Here is a 19688-nt window from a genome sequence, read left to right as displayed (position 1 = left end):
GCCGTCTTGCGGATTGCAGCCTATGAAGGTTTTGGTTAAGGTCGTCGCACGCGCCGTGTTGCGCTGATCAGTGGCAGTGATCTCGTCACAGAGTCGGCGGCCAACAATTGGGCCTGTGACATTTTCGCTCACGCCGCGCCCATGCGGGCCCATCCGGCCGGCGTATTCGAGTGCTTTCTGAGTCTCGTTCTCCCTCGCCTCCTCTTCCCTTCAATTGACTGCTATTCGCCGATGATCACTACCGCACAGGCAGAATGAGGCAACGCGTTGGCCTCCTTACAGCCATACGCGGTGACGGCGAAGCGAGGCCGGCGACGAGCTAGCTATTCGTTCCAACCTAGGTCTTCGACTTACACGAGGCTCGAAGTCTTCCACTCATGTCGGACAGCTTGCCGTACTTTCATCTCCCGAAGATAACGGAAAAGGTACGCGGAGAAGGGGCGGGCGCATAATGCGAAGAAGCTTCCGTCAGTGTTCTCGAACCTCTGCACGTAGCTTTCTCCCTCCCATTGGTCGTTCATGCCAAGTCTTCGCGATCGCGTTGCACAAGGTCTCGGTTGGTACCCAACCCTCACGTGATCGTTACTCTGGACAGTCCAACACTCAAAGACGCCTCCTTTCGTGCCCCCAATCATTGGTGGATAGCCAATATGGAGGGCCATTCTCTTTTCTTTCCTCGGACACTCGCCATCATGGGCACTCGAGTACAAGGAATGGGCACCACTCACGGCCTCTGGTGATGGCAGGCCTTCACGTTTTCGACGCGTGTTCGCACTTTCCTCCTGCGCTCATCATCACTTATCAACTGCGCTCGCGATGGACCCCGATAGCCCTCGCCTACCGCCAGAGCTCGAGCGCATCATCTTCGAAGTCGCCGTCCAGCTACATCGACCCCTTGCGGCGACTCTGGCTCGTGTTGCCTCGCGGGTGAAGGACTGGTCAGTATACTTTTGCATAAGTATCACAGTTTATTGACGTTCAGCAAGGGTCGAAGCCGAGTTGTACCGCGTCGCAGTCCTCCGCGATGGCAGTTTGCAGGTGCCCTTCATACATCAATTCCCCATGAAAGCTGGATTCGCATTGCAAACTCGCCCACATAGATATTCGGATGCCCGCGCAATACTCATCTGGGACCCTCCTTCGAATCAGGACGCCTTCATGCAGCATGCAACTCAATTAGAGGAGGTCGCCCTATGGCATCCTGAGCCCAGAGATGACGATGCAGAGGACGTCTTGACTTCCTTCGTCTACCGTCTTGCAAACGTACGCAAACTATCGGTCATGACGCGAGTGGCGCTGGAACCTCTGCTACACACCGCCAACAACCTTCCGGTCTTCGATACCCTGACCCATTTGAGCGTGCTCGTGAATAGCTGTGGCAAATCCATCTTACTCGGCCTTTCCTCCTGTCGCAACCTTACCCACCTCGCGTTCAGTTTCGACCCTGCTCTCTTTTCCGAGAACGACTTCGTCGACATCTTCGAAGCTCACCGCTGCCTGCAAGTACTGGTCCTTGCAGACGGCGGATTCACTCCATCGGATCCCACCTCGCCAGCCGTTGACCCAGACGTTGCTGCGCTGTTGTACCCCGGCCTACCCTCGCATATTCTGCAGCGCATCGTCCGCATCGCGCTCGCCGACTTCTTCAATTTTGATGCCTGGACTGACGACGTTGAGGGGTCCCAGGGGATCTTCGGGCGCGCAGATGCTATTATGCGACAGCGCCAGGATCGCGAGGTGGCGGCATCGCTGGCGACGAAGAACAGTGATGCCTGACACCAAGGAAAGACGGATCCCGAGTTACCACTGCTGTACGAACGAGTAGCTTCTATCTCCCTAAACTTCGGCGCTTCGGCCTCAGATCTCAGACGCAGTGGTACCAGTCAACTCGGAGCAGGTTGTCGAAGTTCAACTTTTCACGTGATCATTCAGTGGAAAGTTCAAGTACAACCATCAGATTCAGAGGCCCCTCCTTCCTTCCCTTCATGCCCTCAATCGTTGGTGCATGCCGGCTGCGGAGGACTGTATCTCTTCCTACCCTCCCCGATCACCCTCCGTCATGAGCACCTGCGTACAAGGGACCATCGTGACTTCGGTAACGGCAGACCCTCACGTCTTCGACACGTTCTCTTCCTGCACTCATCACCAATCCATCTTCCTGCACTCATCACCAATCCATCGACAAGCGCGCAAGCGCGCTCGATGAATCGCGATAGTCCTCGCCTGCCACCAGAGCTTGAGCGCATCATCTTCGAGCTAGCCGTGCAGCTCCATCGGCCTCTTGCAGCGACTCTAGCATGTGTTGCGTCGCGAGTGAAGGAATGGTGCGCCTGTCTTCCTAGCCCAGCAGATGCATGGTACTGACACATCTACGAAGGGTCGAAGTTGAGCTATACCGCGTCGCCATCATCCGCCATGCCGTTGGATACGATAGCGCTCTCCGGCATGGATTTCCGTTCAAGGCCGGGGATGCTCTGCAAACTCGCCCACACAGATACTCGGACGCTCGCGCAGTACTTATCTGGGACCTCCCTGAGGATGACGACGAAGACGCGTTCTGCCAGTACGCCACGCAGCTGGAGGAGGTAGCCCTCTGGCAGCCCGAACTCAATCCCGGCGAGCTCAGAAATAACCGTGTGCCTACCTTCGTCTCTCATCTTCCCATACGTTCTTTATCGGTATTATCGCTGGACGCTCTGCGGCCTGTCTTGTCTTCAACTGGCCAACTGCCCCTTTTCAATACCCTAACTCACCTCAGTGTCCTCGCGTTTGATTGCGACAGCGCCATGCTTCTCGGCCTTTCTACTTGTCGCAACCTCACCCACCTAGCATTCCACATCGATCGTACGCGCTGGGTCGAGGACGACATCCTCAGACTCTTCGAAATTCATCACCGCCTGAGCGTGCTGGTTCTCGCGGAATTGCTTGATTTCGATGTCGCCTCACAGAGTGTCGACCCCAACGCTGCCACGAGAGTATACCCTGGACTACCGTCGCATGTATTGAGGCGCATCGTGTACGTCGCACTCCACGACTACGTTGCCCTGGACAATTGGTTCGACGACATCGAGACGGCGGATGGGATCTTCGGAAACGCAGATGCTATAATGCATGAGCGCCAGATCCGCGAAGTGGCTATATCATCGACCCATGCATAATGCGAAGAAAAGCCGATCCCGATTATTACTGTTGTACAACATGAATGGTATCTGGGTCCTGACAAAAACAAGGAGGGAGGGATCACGGAAAAGGAAAAAATACAGAGCATCACATCTATGCCACCCGTGTCTTCGACATCAGACGCGTCGGTGGCGCTCTCCAATCATGGTCAACTCGGACACGCGCACGGCCTGCAGAAACACGCCGTGAATCTGCGCATCAGGCCGCCGCTGCTGCTGCGCCGCGGGGGTGCTTGACTGTCGAAGTTGACGAGCGTCGCCTCGTCCGCGCTGTTGTCCTCCCGCTTGAGCTTCTCAGGGCAGAGGACGAAGGTCTCCTCCTCTTCGTCCTCGTCGGAGTTGTCTGCTGCTGCGTCAGCTGCGGCCTCCTCGATGTGCGCCACTGCTGGCTTGCCCGCGAGGGGGTCCGTGCTCAGGGTGAGGGTCTTGTACTGCACACCGAGGGATTGGAGGGCGATCTAGGGGGTGGGTTGAGTGGGGAGGTCATAGGGGATGGAGGAAGAGGGGACGTACGAATGCGCGGATGGCCTTCTTATCGTCGCGCCGTATGATCTTGTCGCGGGGTAGGACGGTGAAGACAATTCGCAGCTTGACAGTGTCCAGTTGCCGTCGAGATATCTCTGTCAAGCGCTCCCACCGAACACAACTAACTGAACAGCGGTGAGCCAACCTTCATAACATGTAAACTGCTTGACTCACGGGTGACCTTGGTAGTCCATCCCGAGCCTATCATGCCTGCGTTGGGTTTCGCAGAAACAATCTGGGACGATTAGTGACAGTCCACGAAGACCAGCTTGTGTACGCACAGTCGAATCGGTGATGAGCACCTGGAAGACAACTGGATCCGGCGCCTTGTTCGTCAACGACAGTTTCATCGAGCTTGTCCCGCCTTCACGGAAGGCGACATGATGTGAGGGGGACGAGACGAGACGGTCGCTGCGGTCCTCCATGTCGTCCGCGGTCGGGTCACATCGCACCTTGACGATGTGGGTATGTATTTCGCCTTCGAGATGGGCTTTGTGTGCCCACTATCAATGAAGCTCAGATCGGGGGGAACGAAGATGATCGGCAAGGCGAACGTACGAGGTCCAATGCTGGGCGATCGGTGTACCCAGCCTGCACGGCGGAGGACATGAACATGAATTGCTGCTGATGGGACTCCATGACGGCCCCTGGGCGGAGAACGACTGAGGGGAGGCAAACATGAGTTCGGGGGTACGTGTGGGGGAAATGAAGCACGCACTCTTCACTTCTGTGCTGCGTCCGGGGTCGACGCTGCCTGCTCCGGGGACGACATACGACGCAGAGTCCGTCCGGTTGTTGTTGAGTACCATGAACACGACGGTGCTCTGGCCATGGTTCGTGAGCTTCACGCTGCGCTCTTGCGAGCTCCCTATCGGTGCCTTGTCAGAATGAACGATCGGTGCGGGGGAAAGGAAGGGGAGGGGAGCCCGTGTCCAACCTTCCTTCGACGACGCCTGGAGGTATATGACCCCCGGCGGGAAGTACGAGAGCGACATGGTCGGTCAGTGAAAATGAGGATAGAGATGGCTATAGGGCCATGAGACCGTCGATGTCAAGGGGGCGGAGGATTCCCGCCAGGATCCCCCACGGCGCCGTGAGCGTCCGCCGTGCATAACAAACGGTTCTGGAGTTGATGCAGTCCAAGACCGGCAGCTGGACCGGGCCAGCTTCAGCCCCGCGGATCTCCGCGTCACTCTTCATCCGGCCACCTTCAATTCACTCACTTCTACTTTTACTCGTGCGCACCCTCCAGACTGAGACAAGAGAAGAATAGCCAACGAGGTTCAACTTTTTGCGGAAAGGGACAGACGGGCCAAGACAACTCCAGCGATTATATAGGCAATCCAATAGGGCGTTCGACACAAATACAGGTCATATAATGGCTACAGCGTCAAGGGACATCAAGTCGTCGGTAGGAAACATGCAAAGATCATAGTGGGTGAGAGCACCAGGCTCTACTTCCTGAACGAAGTACGACGGCTACCCGTGTCCTTCAGAGATTCATACTGATTATCTTCTATTAGCGAGGGGTCTTGTCGAGAGGGACGTCGCGCCACTCCTCCGTTATCGAGTTGTTGCGCGAGATCTGCTCCTTCACCTCCGTCCACACCTCTTTCTGCACCGTCTCCGCGCTCTGGAGGTACCGCTTCAGTTCGTCGACCGGCGGGGGGCTTGCGGGCACAGGGCTGGCAGCCGTGCTCGCGCTCGCAAAGGGGTCCGAGGTCGCCCACTGCACCGGGGAGACCTCGGGAAGCTGCATGCGCGCGCGGGTGGACGGGCTGCGGTACAGCGTCCCGTCCTCCCAGCGGATGCTGCGCGGCTTGTCCTCCGCGTCCACGCTGGGCTTCTTCGCGACGTGCTCGACCGCGGGCGGCATCCGGCTGCGCGAGCTCATCGAGCGCTTGTGCGTCATGGTGACGGGGCTCTCAGCACCAGACTTGTAGCTCGGCGGGCTGGGGGACTGCAGCCCGGGCGGCACCGTCGGTGAGTCAGAGCGCGCGGGCGCCTGCGGGCTGCCGTCGTACATGACGCGCGCGAGGACGTTGACGGACGAGGTGCTGGCCTGCTTGCGCAGCTCGACCATGCGGTTGTTCTGCTCGCGCACGGACGCGTAGTCGGTCTCGGGCAGGTCGACGGGCACGCTGAAGAAAGGGCTGTCCGCCTTCTCGTCGTGCAAGCCGTTTGACATGTCGACGACGACGGCGCGGGTGGCAGGCGCGCCCGATTTGGTAGTGGAGAGGCGGTCGAGGGTATCGTGAAGGGAGCGTGTGTGGTCTTTAGTGGCATATTTCTTTTCCTCGTCTGACTGCAGACCGAGCGCGGGCGTATGTGGCCAGGCCTTGAGCGCCTTTGACCCGCGCCGGCAGAGCCCATAGCGAAGGATCACAGCGCGCAAGAGGCAGGCGACGACGGCGACGAGGAGCGTGCAGGAAACGACGATGGCGGCGATGACTCCCGCGCGCACCCCGTGGCTGGGGCCGCCGTGGGACTGGTCCGCGGCGAGCGTCGTCGAATTGTGTTCGGCGTATGCGACCTGGAGAATCGTCAAGAGAAAGAGCGCAGCGGAGTACACCATCCTGGATGTAGTCTTGAGAATCGGATCGTCAGACGCGCGGGTGTTGAAAGGGCGTCGATAGCGGACCCGCGCAGCGCAGATGGGGAGCCTTTATACGCGCTCCCGCGGCTGGCCTCATGGCGCCACTAGTCATCAAACCCAGAGCGCGTAGCAATTGTTCTCCGGACGCTCTTTGTCTACTTCTTTGTCTTCGGCCCCGGCGGTGATGGCGGCTCCGGTCATATCACAACTTCAACCGTGCAGTCACACGTCCTCGTACATTGTTCCCCACGTGAGCGTTCCCACGACCGCAGAAAACAAAAAGGCGGTCATAAAGTTCAGCGGAGGGCGGTCATGGCCATGATCCACAGGGCGCTATCGATTCTGGGGCTCGCCTACTAGCGCTTCGAGAACCGTGCATCGGATTCGGGGAACGCCTATCGGTACCAGTACATGACGAAAGCACAATAATCCGTCGAATGGAAGGAAGTATGGGTCCCGGGCACGGGCGGACGAACCGAAGGCGACAAATGAGCGGCGAGTAGTAAAGAGCGTGTAGCAAACAGCGAGCGCATGCCCCAAAGCACACACCCGGTGACACAGGACAATTAAGAATAAGCCTATACATGTACAAATGTGCAGTGTGTCCATGCAACAAACCCAGAACGAAAGCGATAATATAAATGTTTACACTGTGGCCGCAAAGCGTTGTCCTTCGAGTCTCGAGAGTCGAAATGCCCATGCACGTAGTCCCACGCGCCCCTCGTCTAATAAATAGCCGCTATTGTCCGCGACGACCCTAACAACCGTCGTACAGGGAGTTTAGCGGGAAATTATATCCGGCCTGCGCCCATGTTGTGTAATTTGGGTTGTTGTACGCTGGTGCGTGGCTGAGGAGGGTCGTCAGTCTAGTCGTCAAGACAGAACAAGGCTGTAACTCACTTTGCGATGTAGTCTGCTGTCGGTCGCTTTGACGGGTCGCAGCCAATCGACTGGTCGGTATCGAGGCCTTCCCGCTGGTATACGCGCACGTAGTCGACATACATGTACGCCGGGAAGGTCATATGCTCGTAATCCTGCTGCTGGAAACCAGGCGACATGCCCAGGTTCATGATGAGATACTAGACGAACGTCAGTGTACAGTGAAGAGGATACGAACCCCGGGCACTTCGTACCATCGGCTCCTCAGGTATCAGCCGCTCAGATATGTCGAGGTTCGACCGCGCTGGCAGGGCAGCTGCTGGTAGTGTCCAAGTCTCCTTGCCATTGATATACCATGTGATGTACCCCTCCTGGCGATTGTCCGGGTTCGACCAGTACTCCAGCCCAACGGTGAGCTCGCCATTCTCGCCATACGCCGAGTCGTCGAAGTAGGTAAGAGCACTAGCCGCCTCCTGCCATTCGCTACCGTGGTACGAGTTGACGACGGTGACGTCTTCATCGTATAGCGTGATCGTAGTGTTGTCGATGTAGTATTGGTAGTCGAAGGGCGCCAGCTGGAAGGACTGGGAGGCCTGTCCACGGAAGTTCGACACGTCGATTTGGGCTTCGATCAAGTCCATTTCAGGGACGGCACGTCCCATGCTGACGTCAGGACCAGGATGATCCTCGCCTTTGCAAGTGCATGCAGATGTGCGCTGGCCGGGCAAATAGCTCAGCTTGCCGCCCCACGTAGAGGCATGGCGAAGGTCAGGAACGCCGTCCTTGCTCGTCTGGTTGGGGAAAGTGCCCGTGTCGCATGCGTCGTATGAATACCTGCACCGAGTGAATAGGGGAAGGATCCGCGTGCGAAAGACGACTTACGGCCACATTCCCTCCGTCGTGGCTCCATAACCAGCGCGTCCCTAAGATCATAATTGAGTGAGCGTTGACACTAGAACGGGCCTAACGCACCAAGTTTCCCATGGTCCAGACACCTGGCCAATACCCTGGCGAAGTTGACGAGCCCGGTAGGCTGACCTTCGCCTCGATGTAGCCAGTCGTGAAGCAGAACTTATTCCAGGATTGCAGCATGCCGCTCTGGAAGTTTAAATTGTGGGTCTCCTGCTCGGTCATGGTGATCTTGAGACGGCCGCCTTCTGTCGTGATGGCCTGTACGTGTACGCCATAAGCGTATGTTATAGAACGCGATCGTGAGGACGTACTTGAGGGTCATACCACTCGAGATCGCCTGTTGGCCTAAGGAATGCTGTGAGATCAATGGGGAAGAGAGATGGAGGCGAACACGCACCAGTAGTGGAAGTCCACCGCCTCCCAGTACGGGTCATCTCCCGGATAGAATGTCCGTTGCTCCTGCTCGAACTCGTCACTGAAGATGAGCGCATATTTCCGCCCATCGTGGCCTGTTCGCGAGTAGACGTTGGACGGGGTATCTTTGTCGATGAGTAGCGGGATGGCCAGATCGGGGATTTGGCCGGAGCCATTGATCCCACCCTGCGAAAGGGTAAGTAATAGCGAGTCGCCACGAAGGGGGGCAGACGCACGAGGTTATATCCACTGATCCTAGTGACATGGCGTCCGAATGCATCGTAGAGCGGGTACCCCAAGAACAACATCAGGATGCCCAGGGCGAGGATGAAGAGGGTGAGCCCGTTCAGCCACCCTCTTAGCGAGAAGAGGGTGAACCGGGGGTCGAGCTTGGCGCGCGGGTCGTGCAGGGCGTCGTCGATCTCGGGTTCCTTGTTCCACTGGTATGACGGGACGGTGCTACTGCGGTCAACGAGGCGGCGGGAGGAGGGGGCTTCGGAGGTGGGGAACTGGCGGTCGGACATGGCTGCGCTGTACCGCAGGTTGCCGGCCTCAGGGGAGGGGGCGTACTGTGGGGCGCACATCAGCAGGCTGGCGGGGCGGGGAGCGTGCGCGGACGCACCGAGTAGGGCCCGTAGTCGCCGCCGAGATGGCCATTGGCGACAGAGGTGATCGTGTCGCGGTTGGGATGCCCCTGCGCGGCCCTGGGGCTGCCGAGAGAGGACATGCTGCTGGGAGGAAGCGCAGTGTACTGTTCCTCTGGTCGGCGGGGATGGAAAGAGGACATGTGGACAAATCGGAAATCCAAGGGCGCAACAGACATCAGACCGACGTTCGCACGAATTGGCGTGCGGGCCCCCCGTCATTCTCCCAGGGCCCCCGGACGTTCTGGTTCCGCTCCGGGGTTCTGGAACATGCTGGCCGCCCACTTCGCACCACACTCGACTCCCCGCTCGCGCCCGCGCATGTCCACTCGCCCGCACCTGCAGCACCGTCAGCAACGACGAACGGCGACCTCGACGCGTTTCCGAGCCCGGCGGCCCCATACATACCCCACCCGGCCCGACCACCCGATGCGAGCCTCATGCTCGCGACTAAATCCGAACACGCCCCACCTCGTACTTCCTACCTCTTCAATCGCCAGCCTGCTTCTCCCGAAGAATCCGCCGCAACGATAGCCAAAGGTGTTAGTACAGGCTACAGTCAGTATACATACGCTATCTGGGTCTAGTTCAAGCGACAGTCCGTATACCGCAATACACAAGATTAGGCGGCGCGAGACACTCGACGCGCCACGGGGACACCCTCTATCGTCCCGTGGTATACACCTAGCACTCCCCAAGGAAACTACCGGGCGTTCTGTCAGTTATTTCGACATCGAAGGCAAGACTAGCTCGCACCTGTTCTTCGGTATCGTCTGTCCATAGTCGTCCACCCACGTCGTGAGATTCGGGTTGTTGTACGCCTCGCTGTACTTCTCAATGTAGGATGCGGTCGGGAAGTCATCAGGATCGCAGCCAATGCTGTAGAGCAGGTGAGTGAATCGAAGTAGACGACATTGGGGAGACGTACTTGATAGAGTCCGATCTCTGGTAAACCCGTATCCAGCTGTCACAGAATTAGCTGACGTCCATGTAGAGAAGTTAGAGGCAGCGTACTCGATGTACATGCTAGTCGGGAACGGTAGGTGGTCCTCATCGACGTAGCCGAAGTTCGTACTCATACCCAAGTTGGCAATCACTAGAAGCTCGTCAGTCAGAGGAGACGCAGCAAGGTGAAGATCAGCACGCACAATACATGGGCTCCTGCGGTACTGGACGAGCCGAAATCTCAACAGCATCGTCCGCTCCCATACCTGCCGCCTTGATCGTCCAAGCCGCCGCGCCATTGTTTCTGTATCCCAAAAATCAGCCTTTCCTCCTCAGCCAACCAAACCAAACCACTTACACCCAGGTGATATACCCATCATCAAAGCCCGGCTTATACTCGAACGCATACACCGAAAAGCACCCCGTCTCATTCGTGTAGCAATTCTGATCCGTCATCGACACCACCGACGTCGCCTGCTGGTACCTCCCACCAATATAACTGTTCAACGAGCTCACGCTCTCGTCGTAGATGATGAAGTTGTCGCTCGTGTTCTTCCACACGTACGCCTCGTTGAACGGCGCCCACTGCGCGGACTGCGAGACGTAGCCGGTGTCGTCGGTGATCTGCGCCTCAAAGACGTCAATTTCGGGCGCGGAGCGACCGACGTAGGTGCCGTCGCTGTGCTTTGGGCCGGGGTGGTCCTCGCCGTCGCAGGTGCAGCGGGAGAGTCGCTGGCCGGGCAGGTAGGACAGGACGCCGCCGTAGTCCTCGTCACCGTTGACAGTGGCGGCGTACGGCTCGCCATTGACTGTCTGATTTTCCACGGTCCCGACGTCGCAGGCGTCGTAGGTGTACGGCCACTGTCATGAAGGTTAGTGTGCGACTCTCAGAGTACCAGTCCAATATCACTCGCCATGCCGTCCAGCGTCGCACCATAGCCCGCACGTCCAAGATTCCCCATCTACAAGGTGGTTAGTGTGTGTATACACTCGAATGACACGCACTTACAGCCCAAACAGCCGGCCACAACCCAAGGATATTATTGTAGCCTGGCAACGACACGGACGCCTCAAGAATGCCACCCGTGAAGCAGAACTTATTCCACGTCGACAACATCCCACCCTGATAATCCAAATCGTGCGTCTCCTTCTTCGAAAGGGTAATGACGAGCGAGCCATCGGATGTCGTGACCGCCTCGGGGTCATACCACTCCATGTTGTTCGTCTGCGGCGCAGTCGTCAGGGCTAGGAACGCAAGTAAAATTATGGGAGAGTACGTACGACCCAGTAGTGCAAGTCGACGGCCTCCCTGCGAAGAGGGGTAAGTATAGAAGTAATTTTGGAGCGGGAGGGACGTACCAATATGGGTCATCACCGGGGTAGAAGGTACGTCCGTCCTGGTTGAACTCGTCGCTGAACACCAATTCATAGGTTTCGCCGTACGTGTACCCGGTCTTCGTCTTCACGTCGTCCGGTGTGTCGTTGTCGATCAGCCCGAAATTGCCTGTCATCTCGGGGATCTGGCCTGACGCATTCACGCCACCCAGATTAAAGCCGCCGTTCGTCGACTGCGTGTGCGACCGGACGTAGGAAATGATGGGGTAGCCGGCGCTGCAAGTAAGATACGCAGTAAGTACGCTGCCAAACATCCCCCGCCGCGGGTGGCGCGCGAAGGAAGGCTAATCGGCGCTACGCACAACAGCGTCATTATCGCGGCCAGGAGGATTGCCAGACAGCCGATGTTCGCGAGCCCTCGTTTAGTGATCATGCCCCAGCGCAGGTCGGTATGGCGGTCGCGTCCGGGGTCTGGGTTGCTGCGGGGGCGGTGTCAGCGAGTGTGGACTTCGGAGGGAGCGCGTACGTGAACGCTGCGCATGTGTCGTGACGCACTGGAGGTCGTCATCCGGCTCGGTCTCGTGCATGGCGACGCGCGAGCCCCATTGCGAGGGGTCGGGGGACAGGGTAAACGCGTTGAGCTGTGTACCTTTTCGTGAGTGACAACGGAAGGACCGAGAAGGATGCGACGAACCTTCGCGAGGGAAGCTGCGCTGGGTGTTGAGCGGACGGTGCCGGCAATCTGGTAGGCATGGTCCTAGAGCGGGAGGAGCGTTCAGTGGGGGAGTACGACGACGAGCAGCCAGGTATCTCTCACTAGATTTGCCACGCTGTTGAACGAGCTGATGGATGTTGGTCGTTGCGAGAACTGCGCGTTGGGAGGTATGAGGCTCGCGGTCGAAGTTTCTCGACTCGGCCTCATATGCTGCCTCGTCGATGTCGACTCCATTGAAGGGGACATCGCGGCGAGTGGGGGGACCCGTGGGCTCGAAATTATAGAAAACGAAGGGGAGGGCTGCGCCTGCGCGCGACGTTGGGGGAGGTGAAGATGGCGGAGGGAGGAAAGAACTGGAATGGAGCAGAGTTACGAGAAGAAAAGGTTCCCTTTCGATCGCAGTGCCATGCTATAGTATATCCGCGCACGCTTTGCAATTCGGACGCGAAAGTGCTGCGTCGCCGATGGTACGGCGGCGCGGAAGCGGGAGTTGTCGAAGCTCGGCGTTATCTGTGCGTAAGAGACGCTCTTAGAGTGGAGTCGCTACATAGCAGGCTGTAGATGCTCGCTGCTGAACGTGTCCCCCAGCGACCGCAAGTCCGAGCCCAGGGACGGAAGGTCGCGCTGCATGGAAAAGCGGATGTTGAACGCGGGTAGATCGCGTGTGATCGGAAGAATGATAGGCGCGCATGTGCTTGGCAATGACAGAATGACGTCACACAGGGCCGGAAGCAAATCACTTTGCCAGTCACATTTCCCACGGCACTATAGCTGCTCCTCATCACGGACTTGCGACGGTGATTCCGGTTCGACGACTCCATGTGTAGCTGGCTGTTTATACTTTATTAATGTAAGGAGCGCTAGCATCTACGATTAGGTCAGTGAAGTGCTTTACAGTAGCTGCGCAATACGCAGTCGCAGGCTTAAAGCCGGCACCGCCAAAGGCCCATAGCCCCCGTCCTTCTAATCCTGATCCAGAATATCCAAATATCCATATTCACACTCTAGCGATGGCAGCAAGCAGTCTAGCACTCGTCGAGGAAACTGCACGAGGTCAGACATCGCAACGTGGTAGGGATTGGGAGGCGCACCTGTTCTTGGGGATAACCTGTCCATAGTCGTCGTGCCATGTCGTCAAGTTAGGGTTCTGTGCAATCCAGTCAGCGCCTCGCCTTCATATATAGCTGCTAAACGTACTGTGTACGCCTCCGGGAACTTCGCGATGTACGCGGCGGTCGGGAAGTTTTCTGGGTCGCAGCCAATGCTTTTGTGGCAAAGTCAGCTGAGTGCCATCACGGCAGGGGGCCGCACTTACTTGATAGCGTCGCTCCTCTGGTACACGCGGATGTAGCTGAGGATAACGTCAGTGAATGCTTGACGACGATGGCAACTGCACGCACTCTACCAGCATCTTGGTCGGGAACTGCAGATGCTCGACATCGACGAAACCGAAGTTTTGACCTGCACATCGTTAGACGCAGAAGATGAGACTCCTGTGAGGTGACTACGTACTCATGCCCAAGTTCGCAAGCAAATAGAGCGGCTCTTGGGGTACTGGACGCGCCGAAATCTCCACTGCCGTATCCGCACCCATGCCCTCCGAGGTGATAGTCCACGCCGCCTTCCCGTCATTGATCCAGGTGATGTACTATCACCATCGTTAGCCTCGTCCCAAATAGCATAGACCGACTACATAACTCCGAAAGCGCACTCACCCCATCGTCGAAGCCCTCCTTATACTCGAACCCGTAGATAGCGAAGCACGGGTCGGGGCCATCGTAGTAGCACTCCTGGTTCGTCTGCGAGATGACGGAGGTGGCCATCTGGTAGGCGCCACCCAAGTATGTGTTCAGCGAGCTGACTTTCTTGTCGTAGATCTTGAGGGTGTCGCTGGTGTTCTTCCAGACGTACTCTGCGCGAATGTAAGCCACCTGGAAGATACGCAGAGGTCAGAGATTTACGCACTCTCGTTGAAGGGTGCCCATTGACCAGACTGCGACACGAAACCAGTACCGTCGGAGACCGTTGCCTCGAAGATATCAATCTCAGGGGCGGCGCGGCCGACGTACGTCCCATCGGAGTGCATGGGGCCAGGGTGCTCCTCGCCCGGGCACGTACACCTGGAAAGACGCTGACCGGGGAGGTACGAAAGAACGTTGTCGTGGCCGGGATCACCGTTCCGCGTAGCAGCGATTGGGCGACCGTTTTTGGTCTGATTGGCCACGGTACCGACATCGCACGCATCATACGTATACCTGGAGGCTGTAAGTGACTCTGCGCAAGCTCGGTACTTGTTCACTTACGGCCACATGCCATCCAAGCTCGCACCAAACCCTGCACGGCCAAGGTTCCCCATCGCCCAAACGGCAGGCCACAACCCCAGCACATCATTCGTCCCCGGCAACATCACCGCCGCCTCAATCAAGCCCCCCGTAAAGCAGAACTTATTCCACGTCTGCACCATCCCGCCCACGTAGTCCATCCCCTTCGTCGGCGTGTCATTGAGCGTGATCGCGAGCGAGCCGTTCTCCGTCGTCACCGCGCTCGGGTCGTACCACTCCATGTTGTTCGTCTGCCAATAGTGCAGGTCGACGGCCTCCCAGTACGGGTCGTCGCCCGGGTAGAAGGTGCGCCCGTCGACGTTGAACTCGTCGGAGAAGATGAGCTGGAGCTCGCCGTCGTTGGTGTAGCTCTTGCGCGTGCGGGCGTCGGCGGGGGTGTCGGGGTCGATGAGGCCGAAGGAGCCGTGCATCTCGGGGACCTATGCAGTTTGTTAGTGCGCGCAAGCGAGGTGTAGATCGGTTCGGCTCGCACCTGCCCTGAACCATTGATGCCACCCTATACAGATGATTGCTTCAGTACGAGGCAACGTTCAAAGAGATTGCATACACACCAAATTGAAGCCTCCTTGTGTAGACATATCACTACCCATGAAGTGCGAGATGATGGGGTAGCCAGCGCTGTATATTTCGGTTTTGATGAGTACCGAAGGGAGGAAGTGACGAAGGCAACCGCACGCACAATAATGTGATCATTGCCGAAAGCAAGAAAATGAGGCAGCCGAGGTTCTCCAGTCCACGCAGTGTGCAGATGGTCCCTCCCATATCGACGCGCATGTCGCGTTTCGGGTCGGGATTATGGAGGAAATCATCGGGGTCTTGGTTGTTCAGATCGGAGCCCCAGGCTGCAGGATCTGGCGCAAGGGAGTACTGTTCGACGATATGACGTGAGGGAGGAGATCACGGAGAGCAACGAGGAGAGCGCACCTTGTCTCCTATAGACGAGGTGCTCGATAGTCGCGGCATGGACTACCAGGCAGTTGCTAGTCAGCATATTAGTAAGTAGTATAGGTTGTGCAACGTACCGAGGTTCCATAGACACTGCTGCCTGCGGTCACCCCGCTGGCAAGCGAGCTCGCCGACGGTGACGAGAGTAGGTTCTGCGAGGATGGTCCTCCTGGACCCGGTGGCAAGTAGTCGCGCTTCGGCGCGTTCGGACCAAAGGGAGAGGCAGCCATGGCGCAAGCCAAAAGCTGGAACGAGTGGAAGGGTGAGGCTTATAAGGAATGTGGGAGGAAGGAAGGAACGGCCTGCAGGGACAGCCCGCTGGCTATTAGCAGGCGAGTAATAACGGCGTCCGGCGCAAGTATAGCCACTGACCGGCAGCGTGGTTCGCAGACGAGCGGCGACTTCGATTTCGGACCAGGCACCGGCGCCATGGGCGTGACATCAAACCAAAATTAGATTTTATTTTACGTGCTCGCGGTCGGGGACGCGGTGCGTCGAAGGTCGAGGAGACCGCTGGATGTCTGCAAAGCATCCCGCGCGCGGCGGAGCCCGCCTTCTTGCACCGATGCCTTCGCGCCGTCCCGGATCTGCTCCATCCGCGAGAGCGCCTCTCGGGAGGCCTCGGCGACCAGGGACATCGCGTCGCTGTCGTCGTCGAGCGCCCTGAGCAGGGCCGTCTTGTCCGCATGATACTGGGTGCTGGACCCGGAAGGACGTGCCATGGCTTCTTCGTGCGTGGATGTCGCGGAGAGGACTGATGGCCCGGTTGTTCTGTTCAAGCAAGTGACCAGGGTTTGCCAGCCCGCCTTCGCTCGTTGGCTCTGGTCGCGTTTTGATGGACGGCCAGGCTTGCGTTGGACAGCAACTTCTTTGAGATCAACGAAGGTGGAAGAATCCGCATAAACCTCCCGAGGCAGATTCCTCGGGTTGTGTGGCCCGAGGTTTGAGTGTGGCAAGATGTGGAATACTTGCTGTCGAACGAGGTTCGCCAGTATAAACGCCGTGGGCGGTTGTAGCGATTGGTGAGTGCCAGTCAGTAAGCGGGGCAACTCAACCAAGGTCGTGTATTGGTCTGTAATAGACGCACGTAAGGCAAAAGGAGCGAGCTGTAAGAAGAATGCATCACCTTTGGCGACTGGTATTCGATCGACGAAGAGCAGCCGAGGGGAGCAGTCTGTCGGCTGCGTCTCAAAGAAGGTGAAGAGCGCAAAACAAGCGACTGCGCGCTCTGTCAGGTCTTTCTTCGCGTCAATTGCATCCTCTGCAACAAGTCAGAGACTTGGCTTCACTGAACTAAGATTCAAAGGGACTAACGAAGGAATATTCGTAGAGTTGTTTTGAGGGATACCTCTCTGGATCGAGCGTCGAAGACGCGGTAGTGCAAAAAAGGCCACCCTTCTGCAGACCATACTTCCCTGAACACGCGGAAAGGGCTGGCGTTGGGTTGTGCTTTGCGTTCTTCCTCAAAGACCTGGACGAGGTTCTTCAGGTCCTCCTCTAGCTGAGTGACATAAATATTGGATGTGAAGTAGTTTGGCTGGAGCATAACGTCCGCGCGACTTGTCACCGTCGGAGCTGCGCGCATTGTGGCAAAAAGGAAGGAGTGCTCGCAGGCCCGGCCCGAGCGCCGCCGGTAATCAACGGGCTCACGTGCGAGACGCGTTCACGATCGGGAGCGTACGGCGCTCGGACCGGTCGCTTTGCCTTCCACCCGCCATTATGTTTCGCGCTCAGAAGCCAAGGACCTGCCATTTCTGCGGCCAGCCACAGGATACCACCCAAAGGAACACAAAGGACTTTAGATGCAGGAACTGCACATGCTGGAACAGATTCGACGCTCACGGGGAAATCCTCTCATCGGAGCCCGCCATGCACGAGGAGTCGATGAACGCAAGATCGTTCTCTAAACGAGGTGCGTGGCGAAGATGTAGAATCAGTGATGAACACTCACAGCATGCCAGCATCTCCCAGCAAGGACCGCTTACCTACACAATATAGTGCTGGACAGTTCTGCCATACGTGTCAGACGAACCAGACGCTACTGAACCGGATGCTATCCAATTACCTCCCCAGCGAAGATGTGCGTCACCATCTTTTTGTAGAGATTCCTTGTCTGACCCTCCTCACAGAGTCCTGACTACAAGGAGAAGCTCGCCGCGCTACCCGATTACAAGGCTTACGCCGAACGCAAGTTCCCCCCGCTATGCGCGTCTTGTGCCCCTGCCGTCGAAGAGTTGATCAGACAGAAGGAACAAATGGCGCGAAGTCATGCATTATCTGTCTGGGCCAAGGAGAGCAAGGGGAAACAACGCGTGCTGCAGAAGACGTCGCGTCCGACATCAGCGCAGAAGGGCCTAAACAAGCAGCTCGCCCTCTGGCGATTACGAGGCATGTTATATGGCGCGACTACGCTTGCTTTCATCGTTGCAAATACTTCGGGTGAGCAGAATTGCATTTCCCTATGTGTATTCGCTAACATAAGTCCAGCTGCGATGGGGTACGCGCCATACCATAAGCTTCCTATCCTGTGGCCTGCTCTACCTATCCTTGTTCTGCTTTCCATATGGTATACCGCTTGGGACCCCACATATGCGACCTTACGGCGAGCGCAAGTGCAGGGTCAGGAAGTCCGACTCCGAGGCAGGGGAACGCACATAGTACGTCCGTAGTGTCCTTCGGCGCTTACAAGTCCTGACACCTGCGCAGGCCCTACAACTCTTCGCCTGGCTCTCAAGACTAATCTCTTCCTGCTTACTTGCTGTGGCATACTTCAAGCCGCAGCGTGATTACCTGCATCTGCTCGACCATCCACAATGGTCGCATTCTCTCATCTACTTTCGGGTCCTTGCTGCCATCGAAGTCATCGTAAGCTCGGAATTCTCTCATCTCGAGCGCGTGCGTCGCGTATTGACGTACCTTTCCAGGTCTTAGTGGCGTCTTGCTTCGTGCCACGACTTACTCGCCCGCCCACAATACGCCTGATCGACACCAAAGCGCCCCTCTCACGCGCATCGTCCATGGCTCCGCCGTCCACACATCCCGCCCAACCTGCGGAAACATTCTCCGAGCCCGACCTCATCGCCTCCCTCTCCCTCGGCGGACCCTCCATGCCTCCCCCCATGTCCGCACCACGACCCAACGCCTCCCATATCTTCGGCCAGCCCTCCCTCGGTCCCCAACGCACTCCCATCATGGACGAAGACGAGATGGCGATGGACTGGACGCCCACCGACCCCGCCGCCGCCCGCCGCCAACGCCGCGACGAGGACGACGGGTCGTACATCCGCCCCCAGCGCTTCTTCGCTCCCGAACAACCTACCGGGTTGGAAGGTTTGCTGGAGAAGACGCGCATTGACGACGTGCCGATGGAGATCGACTCTAGCGACCATGTGGCGAATGTGAGGCAGGGGATACGGCGGCTGGCGCACGGAGTGGCGGCGAATTGGCAGGTGTGTTTGTTGGTGTTGGGCGTGCCGATATTGTTGGCGATGGGATGGAGGATGTGGGTGATGCGGGAGGCGGCGAAGGTGGAGAGGGTGGTGTATGTTGAGGTACCGGCTCCTGCCTCTACCTCAAGTGTCGTGGTACGACACGTTCGGCCCTCAGAATCGACTTTTGTCGAGTACGTGGAAGATGTGGTGTACGACGAGGATGGGTTAGAAAGCTCATCTTGATCTGTGCGCAATGTATAATTTGGATTTCTTTGGAGGTACAAAAGCCTATTGACGACTGCAGAACTGCGACGATGACATCTATACGTAGCGTGTCGCGCGCCTAAAACCCAGCATAAACATCGGAAAAGTTGGAGGTGGCTGACTTTCTTACCGCATGCCTCTTTGACATCTGCTCCTCCCTGTCTTCACCTGCCGGATCTCCGCCTGCCGAACTCCGTGTACGTTCAATGCAATGCTGACCTTCCACTTGATTAGCGCATAATGAATCAGGCACGCCGAACATACGTCTCCCTCGCGTCTCCAGCGGAAGAAGACAGAAGAAGCCTCGTCGCCATGAACGACGCGGACTGTCGCGGCCCGCGCTGGCAACACACATGACGGGTGCTGTATTTTGCCCGCGCGAGGGCCAGATGTCTGCGCATGCGACGCCCGAAGGGCCGCGAATGAGGGTAAGCGCAGGTGAGAGTGCATGATCCTCGGCGGAATGCTGACCTTCGGCGGAATCTCGACCTCTGGGAGGCATATAAGGTGGTGAGGACGATGCGGTGGTGGTAACCGTTCTGTTTTCTCCCACTTTCGTTTT

At 57.6% G+C, this 19688-nt stretch overlaps 10 protein-coding genes across 10 annotated transcripts; 3 read left to right on the top strand and 7 right to left on the bottom strand.

The window, feature by feature from the left end:
• Positions 1–816: 816 nt before the first annotated feature.
• On the top strand, positions 817–1776 carry SCHCODRAFT_02489027 (uncharacterized protein; the record flags this gene model as incomplete). The annotated part of the gene is made up of 2 exons (XM_003037116.2): positions 817–938; positions 987–1776. 2 exons carry the CDS (start codon positions 817–819, stop codon positions 1774–1776), a joined length of 912 nt encoding a protein of 303 aa, XP_003037162.1.
• Positions 1777–2202: 426 nt separating this feature from the next.
• Positions 2203–3158, top strand: SCHCODRAFT_01077784 (uncharacterized protein; the record flags this gene model as incomplete). The annotated part of the gene is made up of 2 exons (XM_003037117.2): positions 2203–2324; positions 2378–3158. 2 exons carry the CDS (start codon positions 2203–2205, stop codon positions 3156–3158), a joined length of 903 nt encoding a protein of 300 aa, XP_003037163.1.
• SCHCODRAFT_02612388 (uncharacterized protein) lies at positions 3055–4803 on the bottom strand. The gene is made up of 7 exons (XM_050344533.1): positions 4642–4803; positions 4423–4572; positions 4263–4366; positions 3986–4207; positions 3879–3939; positions 3693–3829; positions 3055–3637 (listed from the first exon to the last, which is right to left on the bottom strand). The coding sequence occupies exons 1-7, from the start codon at positions 4697–4699 to the stop codon at positions 3329–3331; spliced, it is 1041 nt and encodes a 346-aa protein (XP_050202390.1). The 5' UTR covers positions 4700–4803; the 3' UTR covers positions 3055–3328.
• Positions 4804–4980: 177 nt separating this feature from the next.
• On the bottom strand, positions 4981–6497 carry SCHCODRAFT_02612386 (uncharacterized protein). The gene has a single exon (XM_003038466.2). The coding sequence runs from the start codon at positions 6277–6279 to the stop codon at positions 5224–5226; it is 1056 nt and encodes a 351-aa protein (XP_003038512.1). The 5' UTR covers positions 6280–6497; the 3' UTR covers positions 4981–5223.
• A 160-nt stretch (positions 6498–6657) lies between these two features.
• SCHCODRAFT_02612383 (beta-glucan synthesis-associated) lies at positions 6658–9492 on the bottom strand. Its single transcript, XM_050344532.1, has 9 exons — positions 9128–9492; positions 8742–9074; positions 8489–8691; positions 8403–8436; positions 8152–8349; positions 8062–8102; positions 7434–8013; positions 7201–7379; positions 6658–7148 (listed from the first exon to the last, which is right to left on the bottom strand). Exons 1-9 carry the CDS (start codon positions 9290–9292, stop codon positions 7058–7060), a joined length of 1824 nt encoding a protein of 607 aa, XP_050202389.1. The 5' UTR covers positions 9293–9492; the 3' UTR covers positions 6658–7057.
• Positions 9493–9557: 65 nt separating this feature from the next.
• On the bottom strand, positions 9558–12501 carry SCHCODRAFT_02612376 (glycoside hydrolase family 16 protein). The gene is made up of 14 exons (XM_050344531.1): positions 12247–12501; positions 12124–12186; positions 11985–12070; positions 11792–11908; positions 11454–11705; positions 11376–11403; positions 11104–11319; positions 11009–11056; positions 10453–10955; positions 10298–10398; positions 10164–10245; positions 10078–10113; positions 9906–10028; positions 9558–9852 (listed from the first exon to the last, which is right to left on the bottom strand). The coding sequence occupies exons 1-14, from the start codon at positions 12376–12378 to the stop codon at positions 9834–9836; spliced, it is 1806 nt and encodes a 601-aa protein (XP_050202388.1). The 5' UTR covers positions 12379–12501; the 3' UTR covers positions 9558–9833.
• A 447-nt stretch (positions 12502–12948) lies between these two features.
• SCHCODRAFT_084096 (glycoside hydrolase family 16 protein) lies at positions 12949–14902 on the bottom strand. Its single transcript, XM_003038469.1, has 9 exons — positions 14448–14902; positions 14110–14399; positions 13860–14056; positions 13657–13792; positions 13545–13605; positions 13460–13495; positions 13342–13408; positions 13236–13291; positions 12949–13188 (listed from the first exon to the last, which is right to left on the bottom strand). Exons 1-9 carry the CDS (start codon positions 14894–14896, stop codon positions 13170–13172), a joined length of 1311 nt encoding a protein of 436 aa, XP_003038515.1. The 5' UTR covers positions 14897–14902; the 3' UTR covers positions 12949–13169.
• Positions 14903–15164: 262 nt separating this feature from the next.
• SCHCODRAFT_02473660 (uncharacterized protein) lies at positions 15165–15365 on the bottom strand (the record flags this gene model as incomplete). The annotated part of the gene is made up of 1 exon (XM_050342723.1): positions 15165–15365. A coding segment is annotated over one exon (201 nt), but the record flags the coding sequence as incomplete, so codon positions are not given.
• A 530-nt stretch (positions 15366–15895) lies between these two features.
• Positions 15896–17016, bottom strand: SCHCODRAFT_02697067 (uncharacterized protein; the record flags this gene model as incomplete). The annotated part of the gene is made up of 3 exons (XM_050346903.1): positions 15896–16503; positions 16558–16692; positions 16746–17016. 3 exons carry the CDS (start codon positions 17014–17016, stop codon positions 15896–15898), a joined length of 1014 nt encoding a protein of 337 aa, XP_050202386.1.
• Positions 17017–17150: 134 nt separating this feature from the next.
• Positions 17151–19105, top strand: SCHCODRAFT_02663417 (uncharacterized protein; the record flags this gene model as incomplete). Its single annotated transcript, XM_003037118.1, has 6 exons — positions 17151–17343; positions 17393–17511; positions 17561–17870; positions 17919–18088; positions 18138–18296; positions 18356–19105. The coding sequence occupies 6 exons, from the start codon at positions 17151–17153 to the stop codon at positions 19103–19105; spliced, it is 1701 nt and encodes a 566-aa protein (XP_003037164.1).
• Between the last annotated feature and the right edge of the window lie 583 nt (positions 19106–19688).

This window comes from Schizophyllum commune (assembly GCF_000143185.2).
Source record: "Schizophyllum commune H4-8 unplaced genomic scaffold SCHCOscaffold_2, whole genome shotgun sequence".
Lineage (NCBI taxonomy): Eukaryota > Fungi > Basidiomycota > Agaricomycetes > Agaricales > Schizophyllaceae > Schizophyllum > Schizophyllum commune.
The sequence above is the reverse complement of the archived record's forward strand: the minus strand, read 5'-3'. Positions and strand labels throughout refer to the sequence as shown.